Below are 25231 nucleotides of genomic sequence, written 5' to 3' on the forward strand. Positions count from 1 at the left end.
GGAGGAAACCCACGCACACAGGGGGAGGACGTGCAGACTCCACACAGACAGTGACCCAGCCGGGAATCGAACCGGGGACCCTGGAGCTGTGAAGCATTTATGCTAACCACCATGCTACCCTGCTGCCCCTTAATTTTGGGGAGAAATACAAAAATACTTGGATGTGGGATCATCCCCTGGCTTTGGAAGCCATGACAATTAGTCAAATGTTTTCTGAGCAGGACTTCCGGTTGCGGCGATGTGGAGCTAAGCTGCATGTTCGGTAGCTCCCACTTTTTTTGGTCTTTTGGGCTCTTTTAAGGGCCCGTTGCGGCACTGGCTGGACTTTCCCTGGTGGGGGAAAACATCTGCTGCGATCATCGGCCGGTGGATGGACTGGACCAGGAGCGGGACGGTCAAAAAATCGGCTTTGGAGCAGAGGAAGGTGTGAGGCAGGAAAAACAAGATGGCGGCGGGTGGGGAACTGGCAGCGTGGCAGCAGTGGGCCCAGAAGCTGCTTCAGAGAGCTGAAAGCTGAGCTCCTGGAACCGCTTAAGGCCTCAATGGACAAGCTCATGGCGACTCAGAGGGCTCAGGGCGCAGAGATCCGCGAGTTACGGCAGAAGGCCTCGGAGAACGAGGATGAAATCCTAGGCCTGGCAGTGAAGGTGGAGTCGCACGAGGCGCTTCACAAGAAATGGCAAGCGAGGATGGAGGAAATGGAGAACCGCTCCCGGCGGAAGAACTTGCAGTTCCTGGGCCTCCCGGAAGGGCTGGAAGGTTTGGACTTGGGGGGCCTATGTGGCTTTGATGCTGAACTCGCTAATGGGTGCGGGGTCCTTCCAAGGGCCCTTGGAGCTGGAGGGTGCCCATCGAGTGTTGCTGAGGAAGCCCAGGCCGAACGAGCCGCCAAGGGTGGTGCTGGTCCGTTTTCAGCGCTTCATCGACCGTGAGTGTGTGCTGAGATGGGCGAAGAAGGAGAGGAGCAGCAGGTGGGAGAACGCAGAGATCCGGATTTATCAGGACTGGAGTGCGGAGGTGGCGAAGAGAAGGGCTGGTTTTAACCGGAAGAAGGCAGTGCTCCACAAGAAAGGGGTGAAGTTCGGCCTGCTACAGCCGGCACGCCTCTGGGTCACTTATAAAGACCGCCAGCTCTACTTTGACTCCCCGGAAGATGCCTGGGCCTTTGTCCAGGCAGAGAAGCTGGACTCGAACTGAGGACTGGGGGGGGCTGAGGACTGATGTATATTGTCCGGAGGCATTGTCCTCCCTTATACCTTTCTTTTTTCCGTTTTTGTTGGTTCCTTTTTGTTTTTTCGCTTTTTGGGGCTTTTTAATTATTTATTTTGGTGCCTTGGGTTTTTTTTTGACTGGTGGAGGGTTGGGGAGCTGTATCGCGGGCCCGTTGGGTCGCGCGCCCTTCTCTTTCCCGCGTTTTGGGTCGGGGGGGGGTGGGGTTCTAGATGGAAGCGCGGGCTTTTTTCCCGCGCTGGAGGTGGAGTGGGAGGAGCCGGCACCGGTCGGGGTGAGTGGCGGTTGTGTTGCACTGGGAGGGTCTTCGGGGTGGCGGAAGCAGCCGGGGTCAGCAGGAGTTGGCTGACTTACGGAGGTGCGATGGAAGAGATAGCGCACCTAGGGGGAGCCCTAGCTAGGGAGAGGGGTGGCCGGGGGGGGGGGGGGGGGGGGGGGGGGGGGGGGGGGGGGGGGGGAGAATTAGGAGGGAGGCACCGGGTTGCTGCTGGAAGGGCTGAAGGGGAACTGTTGGAGATAGGGGGGGGTGGGAAGGGGATCTGCCACCGTGGGGAACGGGCCCGGGGAATACTGCGGGCACGTGGTGGGTCGAGGGAGAGCTATGGCTGACCGGCGCAGAGGGAGGGGGAAGACCCACCCCGATTCGGCTGTCACATGGAATGTAAGGGGGCTGAATGGTCCGGTGAAGCGGGCCAGGGTGATGACGCACTTGAAGGGGCTGGGGGTGGACGTAGCAATGCTCCAGGAGACGCACCTTAAGGTGGAGGATCAGGTTAGGCTGAGAAAGGCAAGTGTTCCACTTGGGGTTAGATGCGAGGAACCGGGGGGTGGCGATTTTGGTTGGAAAGAGCTTATCGTTTGGGCGTCAAGTGTGGTGGCGGATAGCTGTGGCAGATATGTAATGGTGAGCGATAGGCTCCAGGGGAGCAGGTGGTACTGGTCAATGTGTACGCCCCTAATTGGGATGATGCAGGCTTCATGCGGCGCATGCTGAGCCGGATCCCAGACCAGGAGTCGGGGGTTTGATTTTGTCGGAGATTTTAATACAGTGCTGGACCCGGCTCTGGATCGTTCGAGGTCCAAAACGGGTAAGAGGCCGGCGGCGGCCACAGTGCTGAGAGGGTTCATGGACCAGATGGGAGGGGTGGACCCTTGGAGGTTTTTGAGGCCGGGAGGTAGGGAGTTCTCGTTTTTCTCCCACGTCCACAAGGCTTATTCCCGGATCGACTTTTTTGTCCTCAGTAGGGCGCTAATCCCGAGGATGGTAGGGGCGGAGTATTCGGCGATAGCCATATCAGACCACGCTCCGCATTCGGTGGACCTGGAGCTGGGGGAGGGGGAGGATCAACGCCCACTGCGGAGGTTAGATGTGGGGCTTCTGTCGGAGGAGGAAGTATGTGGGCGGGTCCGTAGGTGTATAGAGGGGTACTTGGAAGCTAACGACAATGGGGAGGTGCAGGTGGGAGTGGTCTGGGAGGCGTTGAAGGCGGTGGTTAGAGGGGAGCTGATATCTATTAGGGCACATAGGGAGAAGGGGAGAAAAAGGAGAGGGAGAGGTTGGTGAAAGAAATGGTAAGGGTGGACAGGAGGTACGCGGATGTCCAGGAAGAGGGGCTTTTGAGGAAGCGTCATAGTCTCCAAGCGGATTTTGACATATTGACCACCCGGAAAGCGGAGGTGCAGTGGAGGAGGGCGCAGGGGGCGGTATATGAGTACGGGGAGAAGGCAAGTCGGATGCTGGCCCACCAGCTCTGGAAGCGGGAGGCAGCGAGAGAGATAGGGGGAGTTAGAGATGTAGGTAGGAGGGAGTCTGGTGCGGAGTGCAAGGGGTATCAATGGGGTGTTCAGTTCCTTTTATGAGGAGCTGTACCGGTTTTGGATAAGCTGGAGTTCCCGAGAGTGGGGGAGAAGCGGGTGGAGGGTCTGGGTGCCCCAATTGAGTTGGAGGAGCTGAGTTGGGGAGTATGCAGTCAGGGAAGGCACCGGTGCCTGAGGGGTTCCCGGTGGAGTTTTACAAGAAGTTCTCAGACCTGCTGGGCCCGCTGTTAGTGAGGACCCTGAACGAGGCAAGGGAGGGGGGGGCTTTGCCCCCGATGATGTCCAGAGCACTAATTTCTCTGATCTTCAACGTGGGGAAGAGTGAATTGTTTGTGGTGCATGTGGGGGACCAGGAGAAGGAGATAGGGGCGCTTCCATTGAAGAGGGCAGAGAGGAGCTTCAGATATTTGGGAGTCCAGATAGCCAGGAGCTGGGGGGCCCTGCATAGGTTAAACTTTACGAGGCTGGTGGAGCAGATGGAGGAGGGGTTTAGGAGGTGGGATGTGCTGCCACTCTCCCTAGCGGGTAGGGTCCAGTCAGTTAAGATGACGGTGCTCCCGAGGTTTTTGTTTCTCTTCCAGTGTTTACCCATCACGATTCAGAAGGCTTTCTTTAGGAGGGTTAATAGGAGCATCTTGGGGTTTGTGTGGGCGCAGAAGACCCCGAGAGTGAGGAGGGTATTCTTGGAGCGAGGCAGGGAGATGGATGGACTGGCGTTGCCCAACCTGTGTGGGTATTACTGGGCCGCGAATGTGGCAATGATTCGTAGGTGGGTGATGGAGGGGTAGAACATAGAACGTAGAACATTACAGCGCAGTACAGGCCCTTCGGCCCTCGATGTTGCGCTGACCCGTGAAACCATCTGAAGCCTATCTGACCTACACTATTCCATTTTCATCCATATGTCTATCCAGTGGCCACTTAAATGCCCTTAAAGTTGGCGAGTCTACTACTGTTGCAGGCAGGGCGTTCCACACCCCTACTACTCTCTGAGTAAAGAAACTGCCTCTGACATCTGTCCTATATCTACCACCCCTCAATTTAAAGCTATGTCCCCTCGTGTTGGTCATCACCATCCGAGGAAAAAGACTCTCACTGTCCACCCTACCTAACCCTCTGACTATCTTATATGTCTCTATTAAGTCACCTCTCAGCCTTCTCCTCTCTAACGAAAACAACCTCAAGTCCCTGAGCCTTTCCTCGTAAGACCTTCCCTCCATACCAGGCAACATCCTAGTAAATCTCCTCTGAACCCTTTCCAAAGCTTCCACATCCTTCCTATAATGTGGTGACCAGAACTGTACGCAGTACTCCAGGTGCGGCCACACCAGAGTTTTGTACAGCTGCAGCATGACCTCGTGGCTCCGAAACTCAATCCCCCTACTGATAAAGGCTAGCACACCATATGCCTTCTTAACAGCCCTATTAACCTGGGTGGCAACTTTCAGGGATTTATGTACCTGGATGCCGAGATCTCTCTGTTCATCTACACTACCAAGAATCTTGCCATTAGCCCAGTACTCTGCATTCCTGTTACTCCTTCCAAAGTGAACCACCTCACACTTTTCCGCATTAAACTCCATCTGTCACCTCTCAGCCCAGCTCTGCAGCTTATCTATGTCCCTCTGTAACCTATAACATCCTTCAGCACTATCCACAACTCCACCGACCTTCGTATCATCTGCAAATTTACGAACCCATCCTTCTACACCCTCTTCCAGGTCATTTATAAAAATGACAAACAGCAGTGGCCCCAAAATAGATCCTTGCGGTACACCACTAGTAACTGAACTCCAGGATGAACATTTGCCATCAACCACCACCCTCTGTCTTCTTTCAGCTAGCCAATTACTGATCCAAACCGCTAAATCACCTTCAATCCGATACTTCTGTATTTTCTGCAATAGCCTACCGTGGGGAACCTTATCAAACGCCTTACTGGGTAGGGAGCCGCATGGAAGAGGATGGAGGCAGCGTCCTGTGTGGGAACGAGTTTGGGGGCGCTGGTGACGGCCCCGCTGCCACTCCCCCTGGCAAGGTACTCTACGAGTCCAGTAGTGGTAGCTACCCTCAAAATCTGGGGTCAGTGGAGGCGTCATAGGGGGGAAGTGAAGGCCTTAGTTTGGTCCCCGATATGGGGGAACCACCAGTTTGTACCAGGGAGGATAGATGGAGGGTTTTTGAGCTGGCATAGGGCAGGTATCAAGCGGATGGGGGACCTCTTCCTCGACGGGAAGTTTGCGACCCTAGAGGAGTTGGAGGGGAAGTGGGGTCTCCCCCCCAGGGAATACCTTCAGGTATATGCAGATTTAGGCGTTTGTTAGGCGGCAGGTGGCGGAGTTTCCGCTATTGCCGCCAAGGGGGATTCAGGATAGGGTCGGTGAGGGCAGGAGCTCTGCAATTTATCAGGTGATGCAGGAGGGGGAGGAGGCCTCGGTGGAGGAGCTGAAAGCGAAGTGGGAGGAGGAGTTGGGGGAGGCGATTGACAAGGGGACGAGGGCGGACGCCCTGGGGAGGGTGAATTCTTCCTCTTCTTGCGCACGGCTTAGTTTAATTCAGCTAAAGGTGCTGCACAGGGCGCATATGACTGGGACCAGGCTGTGCTGGTTCTTTGGGGGTGAGGACAGGTGTGGGAGGTGTTCGGGAAACCCAGCGAATCACACCCACATGTTTTGGGCTTGTCCGGCACTGGAGGGTTTCTGGAAGGAGGTGGCGGGGACCTTGTCCAGGGTGGTTGGTTCCAGCGTGGAACCAGGCTGGGGGCTCGCTATTTTTGGGGTGGCATCGGAGCCGGGCGTGCAGGAGGCGAGAGAGGCCAGTATCCTGGCCTTTGCGTCCCTAGTAGCCCGGCGCAGGATCCTTCTACAGTGGAGGGGCGCGAGGCCCCCGAGCCCGGAATCCTGGATCAGCGACATGGCTGGGTTCATTAAACTGGAGAGGGTCAAGTTTGCCCTGAGGGAGTCGGTACAAGGGTTCTTTCGGCGGTGGCAGCCCTTTCTTGATTTCCTGGCGGAGTGTTAGAGGGTGGTCAATCTCAGCAGCAACCCCGAGGGGGGGCGGCGACTATGGGTCGGTTATGGGGGTTTGTTCTTACGATTCTATGTTTATTACTTGTTCTTGTTGTTAATTTATTGCTTTGTATTGGCGGGGAGGGGTTTCTGTTTTTTTTTATGTTTTTGTTGGGATAAAATTTGTTGTTGGAAAATTTGAATAAAAATTATTTTAAAAAAAAAAATGTTTTCTGAGCACCTGCATGCAAGAAAATGTATCCAGCCTGAGGTTTAGGAGAACATTTGGTGAGTTTTTGAGAACAACATCAGGCCATCAGAAATACACTTTAATTCAGGGGACATGGTATGTTACAAAAGAGAAGGGTTAAAAGAATAGAGAAGGACCAGCCAAGGTTATAGGTTGTGATGGAAAGACGGTACTTTCCAACATGGGAAGGTGTGTGTGCTGCTGGAGGCTATACATTTACCTAGCAGGCAATTGAAAATGAAGCGGTGCGGCACCATGAATTTTACGAGGAGCAGCTTGCATCAAACAAAGGGATGAACACAGCCAGTTTTACATCTGATCATGAACAAAATGACACTGAGGTTTAAGATAAGGCTATTAGTCCAGAAAGAGGAAAGAGAAAAGAGAGCGAGGAGAGGCAGTTTGACACAAGAACAGGCTAAGAATGCCCACTAGAAATAGATGCCCTTATGATTGCAAAGTTTGAGTGGCTACCAACTAATGAAAGTTAACTAAAGGGTGTCAAACAAAAAAAACACAAATACCAGATGGAATCAGCTAGCCTTGTCACACAGGTGGATATGCAGGAAAAGATGCTTACTGGTGGCATGTATAAGGCTAAAACCAGACTAGTAGCTCCGATCCGAGGTTTAGAAGAAAGATTTGGTGAGCAAGATGTCAGGCTCGATGCCCCTACTTCAGGAAAAGTCAGCTTGAAAATTTGCCTACCTCTTTCAGCAGCATATGCACGGCCCTACTTCAGGAAGATTCAGCTGGAAGATTTGCCTAGCTCTTTCAGCAGCATATTCCTGGGTACGTAAAGCTGCATTTTTGCATGGTGAGAAATTTCAACAGGGAGTGTTTCAGGGATGGCATTGAGGTGCGTAGGGAAGAAGTGTTGGCAATTCTGGACAAGGTGAAAATAGATAAGTCCCCGGGGCCGGATGGGATTTATCCTAGGATTCTCTGGGAAGCCTGGGAAGAGATTGCTGAGCCTTTGGCTTTGATTTTTAGGTCATCATTGGCTACAGGAATAGTGCCAGAGGACTGGAGGATAGCAAATGTGGTCCCTTTGTTCAAGAAGGGGAGTAGAGATAACCCCGGTAACTATAGGCCGGTGAGCCTAACGTCTGTGGTGGGTAAGGTTTTGGAGAGGATTATAAAAGATACAATTTATAATCATCTAGATAGGAATAATATGATTAGGTATAGTCAGCATGGTTTTGTGAAGGGTAGGTCATGCCTCACAAACCTTATCGAGTTCTTTGAGAAGGTGACTGAACAGGTTGACGAGGGTAGAGCAGTTGATGTGGTGTTTATGGATTTCAGTAAAGCGTTTGATAAGGTTCCCCACGGTCGGCTATTGCAGAAAATACGGAGGCTGGGGATTGAGGGTGATTTAGAGATGTGGATCAGAAATAGGCTAGTTGAAAGAAGACAGAGAGTGGTAGTTGATGGGAAATGTTCAGAATGGAGTTCAGTTACGAGTGGCGTACCACAAGGATCTGTTCTGGGGCCGTTGCTGTTTGTCATTTTTATAAATGACCTAGAGGAGGGCGTAGAAGGATGGGTGAGTAAATTTGCAGACAACACTAAAGTCGGTGGAGTTGTAGACAGTGCGGAAGGATGTTGCAGGTTACAGAGGGACATAGATAAGCTGCAGAGCTGGGCTGAGAGGTGGCAAATGGAGTTTAATGTGGAGAAGTGTGAGGTGATTCACTTTGGAAAGAATAACAGGAATGCGGAATATTTGGCTAATGGTAAAATTCTTGGTAGTGTGGATGAGCAGAGGGATCTCGGTGTCCATGTACATAGATCCCTGAAAGTTGGCACCCAGGTTGATAGGGTTGTGAAGAAGGCCTATGGTGTGTTGGCCTTTATTGGTAGAGGGATTGAGTTCCGGAGCCATGAGGTCATGTTGCAGTTGTACAAAACTCTAGTACGGCCGCATTTGGAGTATTGCGTACAGTTCTGGTCGCCTCATTATAGGAAGGACGTGGAAGCTTTGGAACGGGTGCAGAGGAGATTTACCAGGATGTTGCCTGGTATGGAGGGAAAATCTTATGAGGAAAGGCTGATGGACTTGAGGTTGTTTTCGTTAGAGAGAAGAAGGTTAAGAGGTGACTTAATAGAGGCATACAAAATGATCAGAGGGTTAGATAGGGTGGACAGCGAGATAGGGTGGCTAGCACGAGGGGACATAGCCTTAAATTGAGGGGTAATAGATATAGGACAGAGGTCAGAGGTGGGTTTTTTACGCAAAGAGCGGTGAGGCCGTGGAATGCCCTACCTGCAACAGTAGTGAACTCGCCAACATTGAGGGCATTTAAAAGTTTATTGGATAAGCATATGGATGATAAGGGCATAGTGTAGGTTAGATGGCCTTTAGTTTTTTTTTCCATGTCGGTGCAACATCGAGGGCCGAAGGGCCTGTACTGCGCTGTATCGTTCTATGAAACCACCTAAAGAAGGTGGTGATGTGAGGGAAACTGTTCCAGTATGTTCATGAGCTGAGTGATGGTGTCACAGGTATGGTATTTTAGTTTGTTCTGTCTTACTGAAAAACTGTTTGTGTTCAGCTAAAGGCAGACCAGCACGATTCTAATGGTATCACAAGGAGAAACTAGCAGGTATCTTTATAATATATGCTGATGATTTTGTGTAGAATTTGAGCGGGTGATCAACTCCTCCTATTTTTTTAAATCTAAGGTTGGTAACCAGGCTGAGGGAGGGGGGGGGCTTTAAATATATAGATTAGAATGTTAAGCAGAAGGGGTGGCACAGTGGTTATCACTGCTGCCTCACGGCACTGAGGTCCCAGGTCACTGTCCGTGTGGAGTTTTCACATTCTCCCCGTGTCTGCGTGGGTCTCACTCCCACAATCCCAAAATAAATATGTGCAGGGTTGGTGGATTGGCCACGCTAAATTGCCCCTTAATGGGGGGGGGGAAAAATAATTGGGTACTGTTAATACGTTAATCGCATCCCATTAATCAGGCTAGTTCCTCACGAAATATCTTGCATCCGAGGAAGAAATAGACCGATTGGACAGTTGAGCATTTTGTACACTCAAAACCTAAAAAGCACCTTAGTTGCTGAAACACTGGTGTTCATAGGAGCAATAAATATAGGGGTGTACTTTACTATACAAGAGGCAGAGTGGCACAGTGATTAGCACTGCCTCCTCACAGCGCCGAGGACCCGGGCCCGATCCCGTCCCAGGGTCATTGTCTGTGTGGAGTTTACACATTCTCCCCGTGTCTGCTGGGTCTCACCCCCACAACCCAAAGATGTGGAGGGTAGGTGAAGTGGCCGTGCTAAATTGCCCCTTAATTGGGGGGGAAAAAACATAATTGGGCACTCTAAAATGAGTTAAAATACTATACAAGAGGCAATATGAGAGAAATGTTGCCATAGAATGCTGTAAGGATAACTCTGGGACAATGTTCATTCAACAAAGGGCGTCACTGAAAAAAGGTTTTGCGAATTGACTTTGCTGGCAAGAAGATGGAATCAAGTCACCAATTGTCGTACTGCTTTCCAAAGAAGGCTGCTTGTTTCAGTAAATGATTAGATGTACTGGAAGAGGGTGTTACGATATAAAAAAAAAATCAATATTTTATTTTTTAATGAAGGGGGAATGTGCGATGTATTAATGGTTGGTTATAACATGTGAGACATAAAAGATGGAAATGTACATAATTTTGTTTGGAAGATTATTCTTGAGTTTTCAAAAGTTTACATTTTAGAGTATATCCTAATTATCATATCTTAATTACATTGTGAATTGCAATTACACATTAACCAGGTGATGGTATTTGTACACTAATAAATGGGAGATGGCTGGGACACTGTGCCACGTGCCGCCCTGAACTGTGACATGAGTTAAAACGTTTTTTACACAGGGTGGCACAGTGGTTAGCACTGCTGCCTCATGGCGCCGGGTACCCGGGTTCGATCCCGGGTCACTGTCTGTGTGGAGTTGCACTTTCTTCCCATGTCTAAGTGGGTCTCAGCCCCACAACCCAAAATGTGCAAGGTCGGTGGATTGGCCAGCTAAATAGCCCCTTAATTGTAAAAAAAATAATTGGTACTCTAAATTTAAAAAAAAAACTTTTAGGATCTGGAATGGACTGAACGAAATGTGGTGGAGGCAGTTTCAATTGGTGCACTTGGACAAGGTGGGCTGAATGGCCTCCTGTGCTGTAACCATCCCATGATTCTACAACTATTCTATTTGTGCCATAATTTACAAGATTATGGGCAAGTGTTGCAGTGGGATTAGACTGCATAACTTTTTTAAACTGGCACAGGCACAACGAGCAATTGCCCCCTTCTGTACGATAGGTTTCTATGGGGCCTGGGGCCGGTTTAACTCACTTGGCTGGACAGCCGGTTCGTGATGCAGAGTGACGCCAGCAGCACGATTTCAATTCCAGTACTGGCTGAGGTTATCAAGCCCCTCGCCTGAGGTGTGGTGATCCTCGGGTGAAATTACCACCATCAGCTTTCGCCCTCAAGGGAAAACAGCCTATGGCCACCTGGGACGATGGTGACTTTACCTTACTTTCTTTTTTTATATAAATTTAGAGTACCCAATTACTTCTTTTCCAATTAAGGGGCAATTTTAGCGTGGCCAATCCACCTAACCTGCACATCTTTGGGTTGTGGGGGCAAAACCCACGCAGACACAGGGAGAACGTGCAAACTCCATGTGGTAGTCACCACTGATGTATATATTGTATATTGAGGATGTCGGTGTAGGTGTTTTGTGGTAAGGTCCTGTACTATAGGTACAGGGGTAGTTCCCTGCCTCTGGCTCCGCCCAGTAGGCGGAGTATAAATATGGGTGCTCCCATATTTATGGGAGGCAGCCACTTCAGCAGCTGGAGACCACACATCTTGGTGTAATAAAGCCTCGATTACATCCAACTCTCGTCTTTGTGTAATTGATCATGCATCACTCCACACGGACAGTGACCCAGGGCCGGGATTCGAACCCGGGTCCTCCGCGCCGTAGGCAGCAATGCTAACCACGGTGCCACGTAGATTTCTACGATTCAGCGGTGAATATGAGCAATGTTCCTGCTAAGTTAGTATGTGCAGTCTGGAAGGTACGGTACCACACGGGCATTGTTCTGTGGTAAATAATGCCTAGGTGTGGTCACGAATAGAGAGCTGTTTAAAAGACTTCCAGTTGATATTGGGGCTGATTACCTTGTGCTTTGATTTCCGTTTCTTTTTTGATCTCTTCTTTTCTTTTTCCCTTTCTTTTTTCCGCTTTCTCTTCATCCTACGATGGGATTTGTCCTTGTCCTTCTCCTCATCTTCATGGTCCTTTTCCTGTTTTTCACCTTTCTCTTTCTTGATTTTCTCCTGGGATTCCTCCTGAGCTTCCACTTCCTCACCGTCATCTTCTAATTCCCCTTCCTCCAGTTCTCCTTCTTCCCTGTATCACCAAAAATAAATCATTGTCAGGGGCAGAAATTGACATTGTGCAAAGTGATTTCATGCAAATCTTTTTAGAAACGCAAGAAAAAATGATGACGCATGAACTTTTACGAGTGGGCTGAAACCGATAAAACTACCAATCCTCATTGAGATCAGCATTGACCATTCAGTGTTGCTCAGTAAAAGGTTAGAAACAGGGCAGCACGGTGGCGCAGTGGGTTAGCCCTGTTGCCTCACGGCGCCACGGTCCCAGGTTCGATCCCGGCTCTGGGTCACTGTCCGTGTGGAGTTTGCACATTCTCCCCGTGTTTGCGTGGGTTTCGCCCCCACAACCCGAAAGATGTGCAGAGTAGGTAAATTGGCCACGCTAAATTGCCCCTCAATTTAAAAAAAAAATGAATTGGGTACTCTAAATTTATTTTAAAAAAGGTTAAAAACTGGATAATCTACTGAACTAGTATTGTAATTTGCACAAAACCTGACTGTCATGTACCACAGCATTCTCAAATGTAGTTTTCATAACTTTAAAGGGGGGCAGTATGGTGGCGCAGTGGGTTAGCCCTGCTGCCTCACGGCGCCGAAGTCCTAGGTTCGATCCCGGCTCTGGGTCACTGTCCGTGTGGAGTTTGCACATTCTCCCCGTGTCTGTGTGGCTTTCGCCCCCACAACCCAAAGATGTGCAGAATACGTGGATGAGCCATGCTAAACTGCCCCTTAATTGTAAAAAAACGAATTGGGTACTCTAAATTTTATTTAAAACTTTAAAGAACAATTGCTTTCATCTTGTGAGTAAACAATAAAGTTGTCGGCAGTCTTTTTTTTTCGATGATAATGCTGTAATTCTCTGGTACCTCATAAACTGTTATTATTCACTAAGGAGTGAAAGTTTTTTTTAAATTTAGAATACCCAATTCATTTTTTCCCAATTAAGGGACAATTTAGCGTGACCAATTCACTTACCTGCACATCTTTGGGTTGTGGGGGCAAAACCCATGGGTTGTGGGGGCAAAACCCAAGCAAACACAGGAAGAATGTGCAAACTCAACACGGACAGTGTCCCGGGGCCGGGATCGAACCTGGGACCTCGGCCCCGTGAGGCAACATGGCTAACCCACTGCGCCACCGTGCTGCCCCAAGGAGTGAAAGTTAACCATTGTTTCACTATGGGACAACAGACGATAGGGTGGACGTGTCAGAAATTGAGCGCTCCCATACTGTATTTTGAACAGTGTTTTATTTCTTGTGAATCCTTTGCCTTTTCAGGGTAAGCCAGTCCACCTTGGGGGTAGGGACACTGTAAACATTCCTGTTCTCACCTGGACCCGGATTAATCTTTCCCCCTCTGAACCTTCATGAGCACTGGGGGTCAAGAGCTTATGCCTTGGCTGAGGTTGGTGAGCTCAGTACAGAACGGAGATTGAAGTTGACCCTTCTGACTTAGTGGCGAGGCAACCATTTTATAACCCCACAAAATCGGAGCTCTGCCAAGGACTCAGTATTTGGGTAGTGGATGTTTGGGGCAAGTGGGCCAGTGAGATCTCGGGTTGGATATTTTGGTCTGTGGTGAGCTAACTAATCTCATCCACAGTTAAATTGGGAGTCAGTACCCATTATTGGAGGGAGCAGATTTCCACTCTAAACACGACCCAGTGACCAGTGAATCCTGTTGGAAGGTATATGTGGATATTTGGTGAAGATCAGCAGCAGCGTGGGCTATGACTCTCTTTATTGTCAGAACTACCTCCATGGTTAGAGAAAGAAAGACCCAACAGGATCGGTGAATCCCAGCAATTTCAGAAGATAGGAGAAAATCAAGAGGGAAAAATCACAATCTGATTTCTGACTACTGGTGTGATTTCATTAATATTATTGGTTTCGAGGATCTAAACTATGGCTAAAGTCGGGCAATTGAACAATAAAGCAAACTTCAAACACATTCCCATTTCTGCTTTAAAAATTGCATATCAATGAAGACATTTATTCTAATTGTTTAAATGATGAAAGGTACATGTACGCAATGACTTCTGGTGGTGTCCAAATATAAACAGCTCAGTTTCCCACACCTTAATGTTCAATCTAATCAACCTTAGCTTAACATTTTTTAATATAAATTTGAGTATCCAATTATTTTTTTTCCAATTAAGGGGCAATTTAGCGTGGCCAATTCACCTACCCTTAACATCTTTGGGTTGTGGGGGTGAGATCCACGTAGACACAGGAAGAACGTGCCATCTCCACATGGACAGTGACCCGGGTCCGGGATCGAACCCAGGTCCTCAGCGCCGTGAGGCAGCAGTGCTAACAGCTGCGTCACCATGCCGTTCTCAACCTTCGATTAACACTGCAGAAATGAAACATGTTGGATGAAGATGCTACCTAAAAAATATTTTTTTACATAACTTCTAATAACGTCAGTAATATACCCAAAGGCTAGTTCTGTGGAAGACACGAGTGAAATCCCAGATGTAATCCCTTGTTTGTGCTGAGTTAGATCTCAGCTGAGAGTGGCTGGGATATTATAAGCCTTTCTTCCTCTGTTTGAAAGAGCACAACTGGCTAGTTTGACTGCTTCTGATTATCTAATAGCATCTGGTAAGTGTGCTCACAATGATGGTAAGTGAGGATCAAACGTGGCTGCAGTGTCATCTCCCTCGTTACTGTCTGGGTTGAAGTATTGTAATGGGGACCTGTACAACCACACACACTTCCTACTTCTCAGCCATTCCATATGACACGCAGTTTCTAAGATGGGTATGAGCTAATCATAATCCTGATTAGAGTCAGAAGTAGACTTACTGAACACTGCAATGAAGTTACTGTGAAAATCCCCCAGTCGCCACATTCCGGCGCCTGTTCGGGTACACAGAGGGAGAATTCAGAATGTCCAATTCACCTAACAGCACGTCTTTCGGGGACTTGTGGGAGGAAACGGGAGCACCCGGAGGAAACCCACGCAAACAGGGGGAGAACGTGCAGGCTCCGCACAGACACTGACCCAAGCCGGGAATCGAACCCGGGTCCCTGGTACTGTGAAGCAACAGTGCTAACCACTGGGCTACCATGTCGCCCACACTAGTGGTGGTAAACCAGCCCCCAACTCCACTTGCCTGAGCAAAATCTCTACTTTAGACTTTAATTGCAAGAAATGCAAGGCCCATTGGCTGCTTCTTTGGAAATTGTCTGTGGATTTTCACAACCTTTACCCCTCTAGCAGGCCATAGTTCTCTCCAAACACCAATGGGAGAAAGGGTGTCACAAAATTTCAGTCTGACTTTTACTGTCACATGACATCACTTTTATAAGTTTTGTGTTTTTCTGATATCTGCACAGGCAAAAGGTAATGAAAAATATTAATATGCAATTTATCAGCGAATAGCACAAAACTTTGTTAAAATTCATTACTTTGACCAATGGCTAATTTATTGAAGTACCATGTAAACATTCCATCTGATCATTTTAAACCGACATTCTGCAGACAATTTCTTTTCTGAAACATTTTGGCATACCCGGTCATCCTCCAATACCTAACCATGTGTACATTCTCTACTCAAGTTTAAACGTTTGCAAGTCAGCAAGCTATTGTACTATCTGTAGCACCATACGCCAACTCTGCCCTCACCTGACATAAGCACCTTTTCCAATTTCAGCCACTGAACTGCATTCAGTAGAGGGAACCCTAACTCATATATTCCCTCCCCAGCATAGAGGTCAACAGTGGCACTGCCAAGATGCACCAACTCACCAGAAAACCACAGTTCAAACCTCATCGCCTCCGAGCTTGTGTTGCTCAATACAGCCCCTAACAGTACTCAGTACATTGCTTAAACCCTTCAAACGGATGTCTGGAGAACAACGTGTTCTGCATCTTAGCAAGAACTCTGCATCATTCCAACTCTCCTCCACTTCCGCATCTCACCATTGCTAACTGTGGCTTCAACCTTCCCAAATCCACTCCATCTCTTTATCCTGATACTCATCAGAGATGTACTACTCTTACAAGCTTCCAGCCACCTGCACAAAACATTCCATCTTTAGCTTGGTATCATTTATTTGTCTGATTACGCTCTTGTAAAAGGTGATTACCAATTTAAAAGTGTTTATTGTGTTTAAGGTGTTACATAAAAACAAGTTTGTTTGTTCTCAAACATCAGAATCTGTTGTACCATTCACTTTTGAAAAAAATATATTTTTATTCTCCTTTTTCACATTTACTCCCAAATTTACACCCAACAACAATAAACAATAAGCAGTAACAAATATAATGTCAATCCCCATATCAACAATAATCCCATCCTCCCACCAACCCCTAAACAGCCTACAACTTAACGTAAACAAATAACAAAAAGGAATCCAGAATCACCCATAGTCACCATTAACACATACAGACCCCCCCCCCCCCCCAACAATGTTCAATGTTATCCAATTCTTGAAAGTGCATAATGAATAATGGCCATTAATTGTAGAGCCCCTCAGTTCAAACTTAACCTTCTCAAGAGTCAAGAATTCCAACAGGTCCCCCCGCCACGCCAGAGCACAGGATGGAGAGGTTGGTCTCCATCCCAACAGGATCTGCCTTCGAGCGATCAACGAGGCGAAGGCTACAACATCTGCCTCCGCCCCCGTTTCCAACCCCGACTCCGACACCCCGAGGGCCCGGGTCCAGTTTCACATGCACCACTTTAGAGATTACCCTAAAAACCTCCTTCCAGTAATCCTCCAGCTTTGGGCAGGACCAATACATATGAGTGCGATTTTGTGCCCCCCCCCCCCCACCCCCCCCCCCCCCCCCCCCCCCCCCCACCCCCACCCGCCGCAACGTTAAAATTCACTTTTTAAAAATAAATTTAGTGTACCCAATTCATTTTTTCCAATTAAGGGGCAATTTAGCGTGGCCAATCCACCTAGCCAGCACATGTTTGGGTTGTGGGGGTGAAACCCACGCAAACATGGGGAGAATGTGCAAACTCCACACAGACAGTGACCCAGATCCGGGATCGGACCTGGGACCTCAGCGCCGTGAGGCCACCATGCTGCCCACCATTCACTTTTTAAATACATTTTCAACTTGAATTGAAATAAGGAAGGGCAGCACAGTGCCGCAATGGTTAGCACTGCTGCCTCACGGCGCCGAGGACCCGGGTTTGATCCCGGCTCCGGGTCACTGTCCATGTGGAGTTTGCACATTCTCCCCCTGTTTGCGCGGATCTCACCCCCACAACCAAAAAAGATGTGCCAGGTAGGTGGAGCGGCCACGCTCAATTGCCCCTTAATTGGGGACAAAAAAAGAATTGGGCCTTTAAATTTTGTTTTTTTAAATAATTGAAATAAGGACGTTATTGTCTAGTTCCTGACATTTGAATTTCTACTAGGGTATTCGGAGAGCTACAATTTCCACTGATGAACCCCTACTCTCTGTCAGGCAGGGTTGGGGATGCAGAGCAAGCCTTTGCCTCAGATGCATTCACGTTTTGTACACCCTGTAGTAACCAGTGGCACAGTGATACTGTCAGAAATCTGATAAACTTCCTGTCCATCCTGTGAAGCAGTAATCGCTATACGAGGACCCAAAAATAGTGACAAGTTACCCGGGAACTTCCTCCATCCAGTGTACCAACTCCCCACCCCTCCTGATATTTGAGGCAAACCTCCCAATAGCAGTATCTCATCAAGGAATCGTAATGACACTAAGTTCTGCAACAGAAACAGTACGCTTCCATATAGATGTACGAGGTATATATTATTTTAAACTCTAAACAAAAAGCACGGGGAGTGTATACATCTTTGCCTTTTGAAATAAAACTGGACCAAAAAATGGAGAGTTTGGCACAGTGCATTAACATTGCATATGCTAGGGCAGCATGGTGGCGTGTTGCCTCCACAACCCAAAGATGTGCAGGGTAGGTGGATTGGCTATGCTAAATTACCCCTTAATTGGAAAAAAATGAATTGGGTACTCTAAATTTATTTTTAAAAACATTTGCGTATGCTGGAAAACTTTGGGACTTACTGAGGTTGTGGGTGTGGAGTTTCAAATTCAAACATTTTTTTGGGTTACCCCTTGCTGCGTCCAAAAGCATTCATCAGGGACTGGTTTAGCTCACCAGGCTAAATCGCTGGCTTTTAAAGCAGACCAGACAGGCCAGCAGCACGGTTCGATTCCCGTACCAGCCTACCCGGACAGGCGCCGGAATGTGGCGACTAGGGGCTTTTCACAGTAACTTCATTGAAGCCTACTCGTGACAATAAGCGATTTTCATTTCATTTTCAAAATTAAGGAATTTCAATCTACCTCCTCATTACGACTTTGGGAAATTAAATCGGTACTTATCTTCAAAACCTCTGTCCCAAAAGTAAATTCGGGAATGTATTTTTAAATTAACGGGAAGCCCGAGCTTGGATCTGTATGCGTAGGAAAGAGGCCCTCTGACCATGCCAGTGTTACCATCTATTCCCTCCTCCCCTCATTTTTGTCCATAAACTTTGTCCCAAATCTCTACTATTCTCTTCAACCACTCCCTGTGGTAGTGAGTTCCACAGTCTCACAACTCTTGCCCTATTTGATTTCTTGCCAACCACTTATGCTGATGGTCCCTCCCACACAAGAACATTCTATCTGTATTATCAAACCGTTCTTAATTTTAAAGACCTCTATTAGGCGCCCACTCAGCATGTTTTTTCCAGAGAGCAGAGATCCAGGATGTCAATGCTTTCCTTTTTTTTTATAAATTTAAAGTACCCAATTATTTTTCTTTTCCAATTAAGGGGTAATTGTAACGTGGCCAATCCACCTAACCAACACATCTTTGGGTTGTAGGGGTGAAACCCACGCAGAGACTGGGAGAATGTGCACACTCCACAGGGAGAGTAACCCGGGACTGTATTCAAACCCGGGTCCTCAGCACTGCACCATGTGCCGCCCATGTCAATGTTTTCCTGATCTGTGTACCTACACATTTCTTGCGAATCTTCCCCGAACTCTCTCCACTACCTCAAAATCCGTTTTATAATATTGTAACCACGACTGCAGCCAAGGTTCAACAGGTTTAACATAACGTTCCTTCTTTTCAGTTCTATCCTGGCTTAGATGGTCCGGCTAATGGGGAAAAATTAGCTTCGAGTCACACAGAATTTTCTGTCTTTGTTTACAAAATAATCAATTACCAGCTCAGTACATTTCCTCAAATATTAGCCATCACCTCATCCACAACCATCTGTCAATCATCAAGGGTGTTAAAATTTAAGGTTCGAGAGCAACCTGCAGTAAAAAAGTGTCTTAAACATATAAAGTGAGGGCAGCACGGTGACACAGTGGGTTAGCCCTGTTGCCTCACGGCGCCGAGGACCCAGGTTAGATCCTGGCTCTGGGTCACTGTCCGTGTGGAGTTTGCACATTCTCCCCGTGTCTGCGTGGGTTTCGCCCCCACAACCCAAAGACGTGCAGACTAGGTGGATTGGCCATGCTAAATTGCCCCTTACTTGGAAAATAAAATAAATTGGGTACTCTAAAATTTTTTTTTAAAGAAATAAAGTGAGTCTTTTGTCCTCCTGAGGCTCCAGCCTTAATACTGGGTTGACACCCAGACAGGTACTCCTATCTTTGAAAGAAACAAATAACCCCAGCAAGGTAGTCACGCGTCTTGCCATGGTGCATGCTGACCTCCCATTTGCATCTAGCCAATCTCCCATTTGCATCTAAACAATCTTCCCTGGTCAGGTTAACAATTTTCTGGAGGGGGAAAGAAAGGGAATGTTCATTAAGGAAACAGCCAGAGCATAATCTGCGGAATGTAGTAAGCAGTGGAAGAAATAGGTTGCACCAAGTGCCTCTCGACACAAAAGGGGAGAATGAGTCCATTAATAGCTTTCATTTAAATTGTCAAAACAGTTAATTACAATTTTCTAGCATTTTATAAACTGCCAACAAAATTTCACTCGTCTGCTGTCGGCTTAAAATTTACAAGCAGAAATGCAACTCGCTCAATTTATTCCCCGGTACAAATTATTTTTCTTCTCCTCCTCCTCTTCGCAAGATATTGCATCACAGTCCTAGTGCAACACGTGGGTAACCTCCAGTCTCTCCTTCAAGGGAGTTGTTATTCATGTGAGAATGTTGGCAGATTTTTCCATAGTACAGACACAACAACAGAATCCAATCCTCTCCTCAGCTACATTCACAGGCAGGTGTACTTCCAAGAGCAATATGACTGATTTCTCCTTCTAGCAGGGGTACGTACTAGTGCTACCTGAGGTCTTCAGTTTTGCATGCTGCGTTTACAGACTGGGCCAATGGGCAAGTTCATCGGGTTCAGGGCATAAACTAGATTGATCATGTGATGAGAAGTGTTTCTTTCCCTTCACCAATACTTTTTTTTATATAAATTTAGTGTACCGACCGATTCATTTATTCCAACTAAGGGGCAATTTAGCATGGCCAATCCACCTAGTCTGCACATCTTTGGGTTGTGGGGCGAAACCCCCGCAAACACAGACAGTGACCCAGAGCCGGGATTGAACCTGGGACCTCGGCGCCGTGAGGCTGCAGGGCTAACCCACTGCCCCACCGTGCTGCCCTTCCGTCACAAATTCTAAGTTATTTTCCACTGCCTTACGTTTCACTATACCTCGGTACACTTAGAACATAGAACATAGAACGATACAGCGCAGTACAGGCCCTTCGGCCCTCGATGTTGCACCGACATGGAAAAAAAACTAAAGGCCATCTAACCTACACTATGCCCTTATCATCCATATGCTTATCCAACAAATTTTTAAATGCCCTCAACTTGGCAATAAACAAATCCAATCCAATCCTTAAGCTCCCATTGCAAACTAGCTATGACACCATCAGCCGATGTGGTGTGAAGGCGAACCAGATTGAGTTACAAATCTCAATTTTTCGGCACTGCTCGACATTTACTTGTGCCAAAAACTGGGATCTCAATAAATCGACACAATTTATTTTTTGCCCCACTGATACACAAGCTTTCTGCACTGCCTTCCCCATTGATTAAAATAACTCAGATGTCTCCTCTGCTTAAAGAACAAAGTAAAGAACTTTATTCCTAACTGTGAAATAATACTCCAGAAGTTAATAAGCTTATTCAAGGGCAGTACAGTGGTTAGCATTGCTTTTTTAAAAATTTAGAGTACCCAATTCATTTTTTCCAATTAAGGGACAATTTAGTGTGGCCAATCCATCGAATTGACACAATTTTGGATTGTGGGGGCAAAACCCACGCAAACATGGGGAAAATGTGCAAACTCCACACAGGCAGTGACCCAGAGCCGGGATCGAACCTGGGACCTCGGCGCCATGAGACACCAATGCTAACCACTGCGCCACCGTGCTGCCCCGTGTTTTCGCCCCCACAACCCAAAGATGTGCAGGGTAGGTGGATTGGCAACGTTAAGTTGCCCCTTAATTGGAAACAATGAATTGGGTAATCTGAATTTTTTTTTTTAAAAGCTTTATCGACATGACAGGATGGTGATTTGTAAATGGGATAAATAGCTAATGCGAATATCTACTTTATTATTTAATTCTCTCTTACAAACAGATTTTACATTTCCCAAACACCATTTCCAGTTATCCTTGCACAATTCCACAGCTTTGCAAATAATTGGAGACTTTTTACTGAACTCTTATCAACGCTGCTCAAAGCATCTGCAGAGATTGGCACGGGAGGTCATTTATCCTCTTATATCCAGGAGCATTTAGGATCTGTTTATCATTCCCAATAATACAACATGTTAGGATCCCAGTAATAATCCCAAGTCCTGCTCTTCAGTTAATCCCAAATGCTGCTCTTCAGTGACTCCATAATAAATTGAGGAACTTTAAGACCAATTTGAAAGAATTTAAAAAAAAATTTTAAGTGGTTAATCCCCATTAAATATCTAGTCTGTTTACAAATCGCCAACCTCTCGTGTCCATCAAATTTCTAGCCAGGTTCTATGTTATCCCATACACAATGACGTTTCTGAATTACTGAAACAAAATATTTTTTGGTTCAGCAACAAGTGATAACTGTTCTGTCCTAGTTAAAAACTCAGTGTCGACATGTGATCTCAATTTGAGATCTTCCAAGTTTGTACGCACCCCAGTGAATGGGCTTCACTTTTAAACAAAATTTCTTTTGAGATCCAATTTAAGACATGTAAATGATTTTGCTAACATCCGGGAGGATGTGTTATTTTGCTCCAGGATAAAGATAAAGTAGCTGCTTTGTTTATGGAAGAGCAATTTACAATAAAGGCAGTACTCAACTATATCAGCACTTTGATCCCTAACTGAACTCTAAAATGAGTTCAATCTGAAATGACTAACTCCCTTCCTACCTATTGCAGCATTGTCAGTAAGGTAACATATTATAGAACATAGAACATAGAACAGTACAGCACAGAACAGGCCCTTCGGCCCTCGATGTTGTGCCGAGCAATGATCACCCCACTTAAATCCACGTAACCCGTATACCCGTAACCCAACAATCCCCCCATTAACCTTACACTACGGGCAATTTAGCATGGCCAATCCACCTAACCCGCACATCTTTGGACTGTGGGAGGAAACCGGAGCACCCGGAGGAAACCCACGCACACACGGGGAGGACGTGCAGACTCCACACAGACAGTGACCCAGCCGGGAATCGAACCTGGGACCCTGGAGCTGTGAAGCATTGATGCTAACCACCATGCTACCGTGAGGCCCCTTATACTGGTATACCATTGAAAAAAGTAGGCTTAAGACAACATTTCAATGTTGTTCTGATATGCCTGTTGTCTGAAAACCTCCAATTTTTCTCAAATTGCTCTTACTATTCGTGTCAAATCTGTAAGTCACTAGGTATCACATTTACTTATAAATCCACGGCCTACATATTGAAGAATTTAGAAGGGTGAAATCCATAACTGTGTTGTTCAGTGTTTTCAGTTCAAATGGACATTACATTTTTTAAATTTTACACGTCCATCATTACACTTTATTGAAATCCTAATGACAACGCTGTGTTCTGACCTTGCCCACTAAAATGAGAACTATAAATGAAAATGCACAAGTCAGTTAGTCAGTGCTGGAGGCAGCGAAAAAGAATTAAATGAGCTGCAATTTGGCATATCCTTTTCTTTTCTGGTCCAAAACCAAACGGGGAAAGGATACAATATGAACGTTTGTCAATGATGAGTACAAAATGATTGGAGGAATTTTTTTTTAAATGTGGGGGTACCAACAGCTTTTGAAAGGATGGAATTGAAATGAAAATGGGGGCGGGTGGGAAATGAACAAATTTTGTGGAGGGGGCAGCTGTTGTTTGTGAAAAGGGTTGCGCAGACGTACAAAAGGGGTGGTGATTATATTTTTTTTAATGTGGGGTACCAACAGCTTTTGAAAGGATGGAACTGAATCGAAAAAGAGAACATAGAGTACAGAAGGCCATTTGGCTCATCGAGTCATCACCGACCCACTTAAGCCCTCACTTCAACCCTATCCCCGTAACCCCTTCTAACCGTTTTTTGGTCACTAAGGGCAATTTATCATGGCCCAATCCACCTAACCTGCACATCTTTGGACTGTGGGAGGAAATCGGAGCACCCGGAGGAAACCCATGCAGACATGGGAAGAACGTGCAAACTCCTCACAGACAGTGACCCAAGCCGGGAATCGAACCCGGGATCCTGGCGCTGTGAAGCCACAGTGCTATCCACTTGTGCTACCGTGCTGCCCACAGAGGGGAGGGGGAGGGGGGGGGGGGGGGGGGGGGGGGGGATTAACAAATCTTGGGGCAGCTATTTGTGAAAAGGGTTGCTCTGGCTGACAAGTACAAGAGGGGCGGTGACTGCCAAGTACAAGAGGGGCGATGATTTTTATTTTTAAATATGGAGGTACCAGCAGCTTTTAAAAGGACAAAACCGAAACGAAAGAGAGGTGGGGGGTATGAACAAATCTTGGGGCAACTATTTGTGAAAAGGGTTGTGCAGTCATATAAAAAAAAATACTATTTAGAGTACCCAATTAATTTTTTCCAATTAAGGGGCAATTTAGTGTGGCCAATCCACCTACCCAGCACACCTTTGGGTTGTAAGGGCGAGGCCGACCCACACAAACTCAGGGAGAATGTGCAAACTCCACACGGACAGTGACCCTGAGCCGGGATTGAACCTGGGAAGTCGGCGCGGTGAGGCAGCCCGGCTAACCACTGCCCGTCATTTTTAAAAATGCATGTTTAAAAAGAAAATCACATCGGAGTACATTCGGAAGGGGGAGGGGGTTAAATAAATTATAAAAATGTTTCTGCCTTCTTAGAAGGCTGGGGTTTTAGTTCATCTTTAACCGGGCTGCATTTTATTCGAGGGTTATGAGAGGGGGGAAATGATGATTTTTAAAAATTGATTAATAAGCACACAGATATAGGCCCTGCTGCTGTGCATCAAGACACAATTGTCAAGTCACATTGCGGTCCACCTAAAAGCATGCAGAGGCCTCAAAACCACCCTCTTGATCAGAGACAGCAAAGAAAATGTCATTCGTTTTGTATATATATATATATTAGAAAAAGAGTTATACACAGAAACATTCCTCTACCTTCAGTTTCCAAGGTGTGTGTGGTCCCTTCACACAGAGAGAGAGAGAGAGAGAAAGGACCCCCACCCCTCTTGTTGGACAATTATTTTTGCTGTGGGGGGAGGGGGGAGGGGGGAGTTATTAGATATCGAAAAGAGAAATGTTGGACAGACACGAGAGGAAAAAGATTTGTTTTTTCACTCGACCTTTCGTGAGGTTGATGTTGTTTGTGCTTTTTTTTGAGGGGGGGTGTTCTGTCGAGAGGCTATTTTCTTTCTCTCTCGCTCTCCCTTTTTTCCCTCAGAAATTTTGTTTTCTTCCCCCCCCTTTTTTTTAAAACAGAAAATTACCACCGGGCACTGGAATTATTCTCTCTCTCTCTCTCTCTCCCTCTTCCCTCCCCCCTCCATTGACTCTCTCTCAGAGATAGGAAATAAACGGTTCTGTTGTTACTGTTTGAGCGTTTTGGTATTGGCGGGTGTTTTCTCGGTGCTTTTCTGTGCGGATCCGACCCCCGGGTGTCTTTCCATTAGACAACAACACTGACCGAGGAGGAGGAGAGGTGTGGGGGCGGGTAGGGAAGAGCGAACAACCCTTCACAACATGGCGGACGCCACGAACGCGGGGCAACAGGACGCGGTGGTGGAGGAGGAAAGGGGGGGAAGCTCACGGAGATTCACGAGCGTGGCCGGGAATCCCCGAAGCGCACGTCGCCCTGGCCGAAAACACCCGAAGTTCACGACGCCGACGCCGGAAAGCCCCGAAGCGGGCTGCCGAAACGCCCCGCCCCTACCCGAAGAGCCCCGCCCCCTGCCCGAAGAGCCCTGTCCTCTTCGGGGAGATCAGGTCGGAAACCTCCTTCTCTACCCCACTCTTCTCTGACGTCACTGCGAACCGAAAGCCTCCGGAGCCCTTTCCCAGACAGAGGAAGGAACGGAA

The 25231-nt window shown here is 47.3% G+C and overlaps 1 protein-coding gene across 3 annotated transcripts in view; it reads right to left on the reverse strand.

The window, feature by feature from the left end:
• The window catches only part of zc3h4 (zinc finger CCCH-type containing 4), a 75151-nt gene extending 50233 nt beyond the window's left edge, over window positions 1-24918 (reverse strand). Inside the window, exons 1-2 of one of the 3 annotated variants that reach the window (XM_038785937.1) lie at window positions 24746-24918; window positions 11503-11734 (exon numbers count right to left, since the gene is read on the reverse strand). In XM_038785937.1, the coding sequence (XP_038641865.1) occupies window positions 11503-11734; window positions 24746-24822 (309 nt within the window). In that variant the 5' untranslated portion in view covers window positions 24823-24918. Of the gene's footprint in view, window positions 1-11502; window positions 11735-24313; window positions 24683-24745 lie in introns of those variants that run through there. The other 2 variants (XM_038785940.1, XM_038785938.1) reach the window with 2 other exon arrangements.
• Between the last annotated feature and the right edge of the window lie 313 nt (window positions 24919-25231).

Source organism: Scyliorhinus canicula, chromosome 27 (genome assembly GCF_902713615.1).
Source record: "Scyliorhinus canicula chromosome 27, sScyCan1.1, whole genome shotgun sequence".
NCBI lineage: Eukaryota > Metazoa > Chordata > Chondrichthyes > Carcharhiniformes > Scyliorhinidae > Scyliorhinus > Scyliorhinus canicula.